The sequence below is a fragment of the Larus michahellis genome, chromosome 2 (genome assembly GCF_964199755.1).
Source record: "Larus michahellis chromosome 2, bLarMic1.1, whole genome shotgun sequence".
NCBI lineage: Eukaryota > Metazoa > Chordata > Aves > Charadriiformes > Laridae > Larus > Larus michahellis.
Window position 1 is genome coordinate 102874461 of NC_133897.1, and position 12266 is coordinate 102886726.

The 12266-nt window shown below is 43.0% G+C and overlaps 1 protein-coding gene across 1 annotated transcript in view; it reads left to right on the plus strand.

Annotated features, from left to right (window-relative positions):
- Positions 1-12266, plus strand: part of TMEFF1 (transmembrane protein with EGF like and two follistatin like domains 1) — a 127763-nt gene that overhangs the window by 113066 nt on the left and 2431 nt on the right. The window contains exons 6-9 of the mRNA XM_074576430.1: positions 435-583; positions 1458-1523; positions 8519-8642; positions 11602-11760. Coding sequence (XP_074432531.1) covers positions 435-583; positions 1458-1523; positions 8519-8642; positions 11602-11760 — 498 coding nt within the window. The remainder of the gene's footprint in view (positions 1-434; positions 584-1457; positions 1524-8518; positions 8643-11601; positions 11761-12266) is intronic.

The window sequence follows — 12266 nt, forward strand, 5'->3', positions numbered from 1 at the left end:
GGAAAACTCTTTTTACTGCTTAGCAGAAATGGCCTCCTTTTTGTTTCCTTCTCAGGGATCGCCCCCAAAAAAGTAGAATATTAACCTGGTTTTGTTCACACTGGAGAACAGACACCACACACAGTTTTATTAACGTAGTAATTTTTCCTAGCAATGTGTTACCAATTTGCAGGTGGTAATCAATGAGATTGATATCATAGCAAAACTATAAGAAACACCAATACATTATTAAGAAGCACACTGAAGCACCTGTTCATAATTTTGTATATTCCGCTTGGAAGCCTGAGACACCAACAAATTCTTCAGCATCCTCATGCAACACGCTCTTCTCTCCTGGTATTACTGTATGAGCTAGTGTTTACTCAGGACTCAACATGACTTAACTTTCGTTTGCTGGATGTGAATTTTGTTTTGCTGTACGTTTCAATTGACAGGTGTGTATGCAATATAGACTGCAGTGGATACAGTTTTAATCCTGTGTGTGCTTCTGATGGAAGTTCCTATAACAATCCGTGCTTTGTTAGAGAAGCATCGTGTCTGAGGCAAGAGCAGATCGACATCAGGCATCTCGGACACTGCTCAGGTACGCTTAATTTTGGTTTTCTGCTAAATGTAAATTCTGACGTAAGCGCGCTTGGTAGAGCTTTCCCTTTTCCGTTTTTGATCAGAAGTCACTGGTGCAGTTATCAGTGAATTCCCTGCCTGTATTTTAGAGTTCCCCACACAGAGGTATGTTTGCACTATATATATATATAGACTATGTTTACGTTACTTCCCTTTCGCTGCTGTTACCTGGAAAGACAGTAAAAGCTCTTAGAATAATCTAAGCAATAGTCCAACGGGTCTTACGTGAGGGGGTGGTAAGAAGCAAGAAAGCAAAAGGAATGCCAGCTTGTGGGAAATGTTCCTTCTTGTTGCTGTGGGCTGTACAATGTACTTCCAAGGTGAGTCAAGTCGGGCCCCAGTTGCACAAATATTTACCCATTTCCTTTTCCAGTTGCAACAGTCCACTGAAACCCTCTGTCTTCTGCCTTGTAGCTAGTCATGTGCGTGACTCTTCAGTTTTGGGGTCTTGCAGTTGGGACCTTCTCATGGGAATAACAGCTTTCTACCATCTCTTTGCCAGTTCCATCTAGATCTGTAACTTAGACAGTTCCAAAACCAAAACAGACTGTCACCAAAATAACCTAGGCCAGTAGCATGGAAGAGTTTTTAGTTCAAAACCTACAGGTTGAGGTGTGCCATGTGTTGGTCTGGATGCTGGGGTGACTGACTCTGTTACTGACCAGGTGTGCCACCAACCTGGTTGTGTGGGAGGACCAATGTGGGAATGTGTCCAGTTTTACTGCAATTAAAATACTTCTTTGAATATTATTGGGGCTTCTCAATGACATATATGTAGTGGTCTGGAAATAAGCCTTTCCTAATAGCTGTCCATGCGTGTATTTATCACCTAGAAACAGACGATGCAAACGCAGTTGGAAAGAAAGACGATGGCATGCAGTATCGGCCAGAGGTGAAAGGTACTGTCCTGACTTTGTGCTGTTTGGTTATGGTTGCACAAGGTGAGAAAATAGAGCACACAGGTCCCTTCTTGTCTGCCTTACAGCTTTGATTTCTGTCACCAAGACAGATCTGTGAACAGCTTCTTTCTTACAGCACTGACATTGTAAGGCCGGCAAGAAGGGGATGTGCGTGATTTGTGAGTTTTGCCCGCTGTACTCCCCTAAGATGCCCAGCTGCTCACCACCCTGTGCAGTGGTCACAGGATTCGACTGCGCCCAAGTGCTGTGAAAATAACACAAGGAGACACCAAGCTGTGATATTCCTGATGAAATGACACAAGCTCCCCACCCCATGACCCCATCTTTTCTGTTAACTTCTGAAAAAAAATGGCAGATTCTGTATTTGTGAGGTTGTTTTAAAATGTTTTCAGTAAACTAATAGGCTTAATCACATTGGTTGAAAATGTTTTACCTGTACAAACCTTACCTTGCCTTTAATAACCTTAGTATAAATGAAATAAGGCAGAGTTTCACTTCCTGCTCAGTTATTTTACGTAGTAGTAGCCCATGTGTGTTAGGTGCATTCTCAGAAGAAATATGCAAAGTGCAGATCTGTGTAGGTCTTTACCTTTCCTCTTCTTCTCTCACAAATAATAGCACTGATGAATAGAATAGAATAGAATAGAATAGAATAGAATAGAATAGAATAGAATAGAATAGAATAGAATAGAATTAGAATAGAATAGAATAGAATAATTTCAGTTGGAAGGAACTTACAATGATGATCTAGTCCAACTGCCTCACCAATTCAGGGCTGACCAAAAGTTAAAGCATGTTATTAAGACCATTGTCCAAATGCCTCTTAAAAACTGACAGGCATCGACTACCTCTCTGGGAAGCCTGCTCCAGTGTTTGACCACTCTTTTGGTAAAGAAATGCTTCCTAATGTCCAGTCTAAACTTCCCCTTGTGCAGCTTTGAACCATTCCCACACATCCTATCACTGGGTCCCAGGGAGCAGAGCTCAGCACCTCCCGCTCCACTTCCCTTCCTCAGGAAGCTGTAGAGAGCAATGAGGTCGCCCTTCAGCCTCCTTTTCTCCAGACTAGACAAACCCAGAGTCCTCGGCCTCTCCTCATAGGACATTCCTTCCAGCCCTTTCACCAGCTTTGTTGCCCTCCTCTGGATGCCTTCAAGCACCTTCACATCCTTCTTAATTGTGTCTCCCAGAACTGCACACAGTACTCAAGGTGAAGCCGCACCAACACGCCAACACTGAATACAGCAGGATAATCACCTCTTTTGACCAGCTGGTGATGCTGTGTTTGATGCACCCCAGGATGTGGTTTGCCCTCATGGCTGCCAGGGCACACTGTGACTGATACTGAGCGTGCTTCCACCCAGCACCCCCAGATCCCTTTCTGCAGGGCTGCTCTCCAGCCACTCCTCTCCCAGTTTATACTTGTGCCTAGTGTTACTCCATCCTAGGTGCAGAGTCTGGCACTTGGACTTGCTAAATTTCATCCCATTAATCATTGCCCAATGCTCCAATCTATCTAGATCCCTCTGCAAGGCCTCTTGTCCCTCAGGAGACGCAACAGCACCTTGGTATCATCAGCAAACTTGCTAATGGTGCATTCAGCTCCTACACTCAGATCATTGATACATATATTCAACAGAACCGGCTCTAGAATTGAACCCTGAGGAACAGCACTGGTGACCGGTCGCCAGCCAGATGTGGCCCCCACCACTAAAATCCTTGGAGCCCTGCCAGTTCTTCACCCAGCACACCACGAACCTGATTATCCCACAGATGGACAACTTATCCAGAAGGATGCTGTGAGGGATAGTATCAAAAGCCTTACTAAAATCCAGAAAAACTACATCCACCACCTTCCCTTCATCCACTAGGCAGGTGACCTTATCATAGAAGGATATCAAATTAGTTAAAGAGGACTTTCCTTTTGTGAACCCATGTTGACTGTGCCTGATGATTGCATTATTCTTTAAATGCCTTTCAATAGTACCCAGTATAATCTCCATAATTTTTCCAGGATTTGAGGTTAGACTGTTAGACTAACAGGTCTATAGTTTCCTGGGTCTTCCCTCACTCCCTTCTTGTAAACTGGAATAACGTTGTCTATCTTCCAGTCAGCAGGGACCTCCACAGAGTCCCAAGACCTTTGGTAGATGATCGAGAGGGGTTCTGCCATAACACCCACTAGCTCCTTCGGTAGTCTGGGATGAACCCCATTAGGCCCCATGAACTTGTGAACAGTCAGTTGATACAACTGGTCCCTTACAATTTCAGTGTCCACACTGAAATGGGAAGTCACCATTCCCACACTTGTGGTCCTCCAACTCAGGGAACTGGGCAGCCCAAGGTGTATCAGTGTTATTAAAGACTGAGTCAAAAAAAGCATTGAATGCTTTTGTTTCTTCTTCATCCCTATTAGTCAGATGACCACCTTCAACATGTATCAGTACAATATTGTCTTTAGACCTCCTCTTGCTATTAATGTACTTTAAAAAGACCTTCTTGTTATCTGACATGACACTGGCCAGATTCAACTCTAATTGAGCTTTGGCCTTTCGTGTCTTCTCCCTGCGTATAGGAACCACAGCTCTGTAATCTTCCTACAAAGCCTGACCTTGCTTCCAGAGATCATACAATTTCTTTTTTCCTTGAGCTCCACGAGGAGTTCCCTGTTCAGCAAGCTGGTCTTCTGCCCTACTTGCTTCACTTACAACACAGTGGGGTTGCCTGCTCCTGTGCTTCTAAAAGCTGCTTCTTAAAAACTGACCACCACTTGTGGACTCCTAAGTCCTCAAAATCAGATTCCCAGGGTACTTTGCTAAATAGCTCCCTCAATAGCTTAACAGTTGCTCTCCTGAAGTCCAGGGTAGCAACTCTGGTGTCCTTTTTTCTCATTACACTGAAAATTTTAAACTCATCCATTTCACAATCACTGTGGCCAAGACAGCCACATACCAACACATCTCCCACGAGTCCTTCTCTATTCACAAATAGCAAATCTAGGAGGGCATCTTTCGTACTTGGCTCACTTGTGACAAGATGTTGTCTCTTACAAACGTCAAGAATTTCTGAGACCTGCTCACCACAGCAGTATGATATTCCCAGCTGATGTCTAGGAAGTTGAAAGCTCCCATAAGGACAAGGACTACACTTGCAGAAATTTCTCCTAATTGCCTATAGACTAACTCTTAAGTGCTTACATCCTGGCTGGGCAATCGGTAGTAGATACCCACTACTGTATCTCCTTTGTTTTCCATCCCCCTAACCCTCACCCAGAGGCTCTCAACCCCATCATCACTAACTGTAAGGGCTGCACAATCAAACCTCTCCCTTACATATAGCACGACACCTCCACCTCGCCTGCCCTGCCTGTCCCTCTGGAACAGCCTGTAGCCCTCCATCCCAGCACTCCAATTCTGGGACTCATTCCACCAAGTCTCGCTAATACCGATCATATCATAGTTCTGGGAACTAACCAACACTTCCGGTTCACGCTGTTTGCTTCTGATACTGCGTGTGTTGGTGTACAAGCATGTCAGGTATGATCCTGAGCCCTCTGTGCTCCCAGGAGCAGTGCAAATGTTCCCACTAGCATTTTCACCCTCAGGTTATGCCATGCCAACCCTTGGCTTACCTACTGCAATCCTGTTGGTATCCCTCCCCCATTGGTTCTAGTTGAAAGCCCTCTCGATCAGTCCAACCAGCTTATGCCCAAAGACACATTTTCCCCTTTGGGACAGGTGGATGCTGTCAGGCCCCAGCATACCTTGTGTCTCAAAGGCTTTTCCATGGTTTAAAACCCCAAAGTTTTGGCAGAGGCATCAGTCCTGGAGCCAGGTATCAATATCCTGGGCTCGCCTGTTTCTTCCAAAGCCTCCCCCTGTTACTGGGAGGATTGAGGAAAACGCTGCCTGTGCTCCTGAATGTTTTAGTGTTCTTCCCAGGGCTCTGAAATCTCTTTTGATCAGCCTCAGGCTTTTTGTTGCTACATCATTAGTACCCATGTGAAAGAGCAGGAACGGATAGCGGTCTGGAGGTTGTACGAAGCTCTACAGTCTTGTGGTGTTGTCCCTATTTTGGGCACCAGGGAGACAGCAAACTTACCTGAAAAGAGGCTCTGGTCTGCAAATGGTGCTTCCATTCCACACAGGAGGGAATCGCCAGTGACCATAACTCACTGTTGATTCTTCTCAGTGCTGGTCTTAATGCAGGTTTTGTTGTAAGGGCTTGGTATCTTCTCTGTTACCTCTGGTCTTTAGTTTTTTTCTGTCATTATACTGGTTTTGCACTCCCATGGCTTCCCACAGTAAAGCCATCCCACCATTGCTTTTGACATTCCTTGTGTTCTTCTTGAAAAGCCATTCAGTGCCAAAAAGCTCCGTACATTTTTTTTTTCACAAATTCTCTTATTCTCACTCCATATAATGTAGCAGTTGGAATGATTTAATGTCAATTTTCACTTACATTATGAAGGCATAAAAGGCACCAAATGGAATATACATCTTATTATGTGATGTAATGAAACACCACTTTTGGTTCCTATTCGGAATCAGTTACAGCCTTCTATTCATTGCATATAAATTGCCCTTGAAATCTAGTTAGTGAAAAAAACATTGTATATAATTATTATTATTAATGTGTATAGCTTGTGCAGTCGCAAATTCAGTGAATGATGTGCACGGAGGGAGTATGCCTTGTGCAAAAAAATTGTTTTGAAATATTTTTATGCAGTAGTCAGGTCTTTTTAGATAGCGAGAGCCTGAACTACTTCGAATGACTTTTTCTTCCGTGATAAGAGAACAGTCCACACTTCTGTCTGTTTGCTTTTGCTTTAAATTCCTGTGAGTTACTCTTTTTACACCCTGTTCTCTGAATGTAGAATGCCTTCTGGTCTGTAGAACCATAGCCATGACAATCTCCTTCTCCTACAGTGCAAGTGTCTACCTAAAGTTACAACAGAAAGGTCTCTCTTCCCGCATTCAGCTGGCTTGCTGGTTTTATTGTGCCAAGGCAGGCACCAGGGTTTCGGGTTTTGTGCATGCCTCTTCCTTCTGGGGAAGTATCTGAACTCTTCTATCCAGTCACTCCTTCAAGGCTCCCACACTAGTTAAATCTTTCACTTTGAAGCTCTGAAGCAGTCTAGCAGGCCTCTCAGGATAAAAACGGATTGCCATCACTAGTCTATTTTACACTAGGAATCACATCCCGTTTTTAATGTCTCTCAGTGCAAGTTTTGCTTCTGACTTGGGTGGCCACGGCTACCTGGCGGCCTTTCAGGGAATGCTTCTTTCCCTGGGCCTCACATTCTGTGTTAATACATACATTAAAGCCAGACGTGGCACGGCTAACTGAACCGACTAATGTAATTCTGTGCAGCTTATTACTAGCCTTTGATTGGGATCAGATATGACAGTAATTAACTGCTTGGAAGAGACAATAGTTTTGGGATGAGCCTTCCCTACTTTTCTTCTCTTAGACATATCACAACAGAGTCTATTCCAACAGGGTGGTATTGGACACATTGTCAGTATTAGGCAATGTTCTTCCCTCCTATCAAGTCACCTAAATCTTTGAAGCATAGCCTGAACCATCAAGCTTCCTTGTATCTCAGACCTCTAATAGATTTTTTTCTCCTGGAACAAATTAGCAATCATTCCAGAAAATGTGCAGAGAAAACCTAAACCAGCAGCATGCCTTTTTTTTTTTTTTTCCTTGTGTAAATACATTCTCTTTCTTGCTGGTGTTATTCCAAATATCTGCAGTTGTATAAGAGATTTCTTCTTCACAGTCCCTTTTTTGCTTTGCACCTGCAGTTCATTGTAATCTTTTATTTGTGCCGCTATAGGCTATTGCCATGGAAATTAACATAATTCCACAATTACTTTCACATCTTTAGATCCTGCTCTTTAGAGAAGTTCATTATGAAATACCAACTTCTGTATTTAGGACTTTTTTACAGAACAATTTTGGGGAAAGAATGGTTGAAAATTTACACAGCTTTAGATAGTTTTAGTAACACGAAAGAAGCATGAAAGATGTTGGGGCAGAAGGGTTTGCCTCCCTGTGCTGGGCTGACCAGGACAGCAAGTTATCTCATCTCCACCTTCCCCCCAGAAGGAATCAGAAGGGAAAACATGAGAAAAACTCATTGCTCAAGATAAAGACAGTTTAAGAAGTGAAGGGAAAGAAAAAAAGGGAAAAAAAAAAAAAGAGAAAAAAACCAAGCAATGCAAAAGCCATCACTTGCGACATCTGACCAGCAGACTGATGCCCAGCTGGTCTCTAACCAACAGCCACCTTGGAAAAACCAAAACACCCTTCTTTTGTTGTTGAGCATGATGTCGTATGGTACAAAACATCCGTTTGGTCACTTTGGGTCAGCTGTCCCAGCTGTGTCCCCTGCCAGCCTCTTGCCCACCCCCAGCCCCACGTGCTCAGGGGCCAGAGCGAGAAGCCGAGAAAGCCTTGAGGCTGTGCGAGCTCCCTTCAGCAACAGCCAAAACACCAGTGTGTCATCAACACAGCCAGCCCGGATCAGGGCATTACCAAGTTGTTTTATACCCAGTAGTCATAAAATGTGGTTTAGCTTCTTTCTAACCCTTCAGGGTTTTTTTTCCTCTGTTTAGACATGGGAGAGAGCTCTGCGTATCTGTGTATTATCTCTTTGACCCAGTGCCATTGACAAAGCTTCTGCTGATCTTCCTGCATTGGCTTGTTTCTGTGATGAATACTTTTCTCCTTTCGAGAAACCTGACATAAGAAGCGTATTTAGATGTCTCTGAGGATCATTTTTCAGTGCAGTATATCCCAGCAAATCTCTCTAGGTGCCTCTGAAGCTTCACCCTTAAGCCTCTGCTTTATTATTCTGTGTTCCTTTATTCGCTATGAGATTTTAAGGGTATGCTATTCCTGGTTGAGATTTTTTTAATGAGTATCATACAGCCGTTTATAATTGTTTATGTATATTCCTTTTCAAGACGCCAGTGATCAAAGAGAAGACATTTACATTGGAAACCACATACCTTGTTCAGAAAGCTTCAACGGCTACTGTATACATGGAAAATGTGAATTCATTTATTCCACTCAGAAGGCTTCCTGCCGGTAAGTCCTGCATGCCTGCAAAACGTGTTCGAAATTGCTGCAGAGCTTAATCAAAATGCTCTCTAGCCATAATTACAGCATGTGTCAGTCTGCCATTGCCTCCGCAGCAGCCCCGGAGCCGTGTCCCCATGCTGTGGGCAGCTCCCAGCTGCTCCAGTCATGCGGGAGACAGAGGAGAGGCGCCATCGCTCAGGTAGTTCAGAAGCTGAATCCCTCTGAGGACCATGGCCTCAGTGTTGTCTCCTTATTTTCAGCTGCTAAATCCTACCTAGAGGGGAAAAAAAACCCAACCCAAAACTCAAAAAACCTGCTTTGTCTTGCATGGCTTCTCTGTGTGACTGCTCTTTCCCCATTGACCCCTCAGTCTGTTCTTACGCTCTCTGTACCTTTTATTGCTCTTGTCATAAACTCTCTAGAGTATCAATATCTTATTTTTAACATTTATGGCCCTTTTTCAGAATAATAGGCTTCATCTAGAGAGTATCAAATTGCAAAATATTCTTTGGGCCAAATTTTTTGTCTATGGTATAATCTAGCAGATCAGTACACTCAGTATAAAGCCACTCAGTTTTTCCCAGGAAATCTGAATGTTTCATTTTATTTCCTTAGCTCCCAGACAATTTTTTTCTTTGCATTTCACCAACTAAATTCTGCCTCCTTGTTTTGTTTTTTTTAAATAAAAATAATTTGAAAAGTTGTTTATAGAAAAAGGCCACTTCTTCTTAATAACATGGAGCGCCCTGGTTATTATGAGGTTTCAGTCCTGAACTTTTATCTTGCAGGCTTGTAATTTCAGATTAATGTGTCTGAAGGTGCTATAACTCTTTGCTTTCCTTTACTTTGGAAACTTTGGCTGTAAATCCATTAGATACTATCACATTTTCTCCCTTGATCTTTATGGATCGAGGATATTTAGGGTTTTTTCCACTGCCGAGATTTAAGGGTTTCCAGACTGATCAGGGAGCAGGAAGCCCAAAAGGCCGAGTGAGTGTGGTTGTCAACACAAGCATCTGAAAGCTTATATTATTCCTTTTCCCATCTGAGACTCTTTCTTGTTTATTTTCACCTTTCCAATAGGACTTACTGATAATACTGTATTAGTGCTATATTATCTTGCTATATATTAATGCAGCAGAATGCTTTACTAGTTTAAGGCAGCTTAAAGTAGGGCCTAGTACTTCATCCCACCAATATAGTTCCTAACACAAGCACTTCTTTGCAGGGATTCAGTACTCCTGAATCTCCATCCAACATTTCTAAGAAATAATTTCCTGTCGCTTCAGTGTTTCTGAGGAAACATCTTTGAATTACACGTTCCTCCTCTGCTTTGTTTTGCCTCCTCTGCTTTAAAGCAATTCTCACCTTGATGACACTTTGACTGTTACCTTCTTTAATGAAAACAAAAGCAAAGTAACAATAAGAATTCGGTCCTCTTCACTAGCAAGGAGTCCTCTTCCTTATTGTTTCTTTGTGCGTGATTGATTACCAACGTGTTCCCCATCCTCTTCCTTCTTGTATACTAATAGCTGTTTCTTTTGGTACCCTTCCTAGCCATTACCAAGCTTACCTACAGTACATGAGGGCTTTTCTTTAGTAACTCTGCTCTTACTGGAACTTGTTTCATGCCTGAACCCAAACTCCTTAGACAGCAGCTCATGGCTGGAGAAAGCAGAGTCACAAGATTATGCACATGCAAACCCCAGCTGTTATCCCTGCCTGCAAAGGGGGATTAGGAGTTGCATTAGCAGTTGTAGGAAGGTCTGTGGAGTAATTATTTCGTCGCTCCAAACAGAATTAATTCCTACCCTAGCACAATGCTTTTGGATGGATGAGACCGATTCTGTACTGCATTCAGACTTATCTGATCCAGTTTACAAAAGGATTGTTTCTCTGCCTGCATGTGAGTATTTCTTCTCCAGCTTTCTACTATAGAGCTGGAGGCCAATTGTATGATTCTGTTGCCCTTAATGGTACATTCGCATCAGTCGGTTTTAAAGGATAACTGTACAGGGAACTTTCTCAGGGATGTAAGCAGTGGGCTTTGATTCTGCAGACTTCAGCTCAGTGTCTTGGGTGGCTCTTGCCTTTCCTTGTTGTGTTTCTGCCTCTCTTGCCTTGTGACATGAATTCCTCCAGAGCGTGTTTCCACTGCCACCTTCACCACTGGCACATCTTGCATTCCCTGAACGCGTGGCACTGATGAGGAGCAGCCTCTGCTGAGTTTCTCACTGAGCTAATTGCTGCTTTGCTCAGCCAAGGTACCATTTAGAGCAGCTGCTTCTCTTCTGTCTCCAGCCATTTATCCCCCACACCTGGTGAATTTTTATGGATTCTTCCATGAACCCTCACTTGAACAGGTGTGAGCCACTGGGTTGTCTAACCCGACCTCTGTCAAATTTTGGTTTGGTGAAAAGGCAGGAGGGTCTTTAATGCTCATCCAAAAAATTTTGCGGGATTCCACTTTCATAGGCTTCAGCTTGAAAAAGGATCTTCCTTTCCCCCCATTTTTGAAGTTTTTTTTTCCCCTCTTTGTTATTCCTGTCCCTATTGTCCCTATTGTCCCTATTGACATTGCAGCTGAGTGAGCGTCGTCATTTTCTGTTCTTCTTTGTGTTTCATTTAACCTTGTCTATTTGTTTCACCTAGTTGCTATGTTCTTCCTAAGTATCAGCCCAATTTAATAACGACCTCACATGTTTCCTTTGCCAAATCAGGGCCTTCACCATGCTGGTGTGTTTTCAGAGTGACCTTATCCAGGAAAGCAGAGCATGTCTGCTCCATCTCTTCTCTTGCCACAGGAATCCAAACCATTCCCCAACCCAAGCGTTACCACACCTCTGCCTTCTCACCAGTTCTTTCTCAGCTGGAGTCACCTTGGACTCCTTGCTTCATCTGCAAAATGACTGACTGGGCTGTTATCAAATCACAGATTCCATGAAATATTCCTTTTCTTTTTCAGGTGTGAATCAGGATATACTGGACAGCACTGTGAAAAGACAGACTTTAGTATTCTTTATGTTGTCCCAAGTAGACAAAAGCTTACGCATGTCCTTATTGCAGCAATAATTGGAGCTGTACAGATTGCCATTATAGTTGCAATTGTCATGTGCATAACAAGGTAGGTAAAGACAAAAACAGTGGAAAATTACGCATTGTATGGATTTACTTTTTCAGTATTTAAATGTTTGACCCCCCCAAATTTTATGTGCTTTAACATATATCCTAAAATACCGTCATAAAAAAATATCAAATGTCCAAAGTGGAAGGATGATGTAACACCCTATTGCTTTTTTTTTTCCCCCTTACAAAGCACACATTTATTTAAATTCACAAACCACCAGTAACCACTCTGAATCCCCAGACCAAACACCCAGCAGAACAGATCAGTCTTGAAACACATCCAAAAGGTCAGGTACTGTGTGAGACCTTCACTGGAGTTGTTCAAGCATTGCTGATATCTTGTAGAAGCTGTGATTCCCCTCTTCCTGCCCAGTAAAACCAGAGAGGTTGACAAGATGCTGTTCCCCTGCAGTACCACTGTAAATGGTGTTACACAGAGAGAGAAGTATCCCTCACACTATAGATACTTTCTGAAAACTCATGTGCAGCTAGTCCCATTATTCC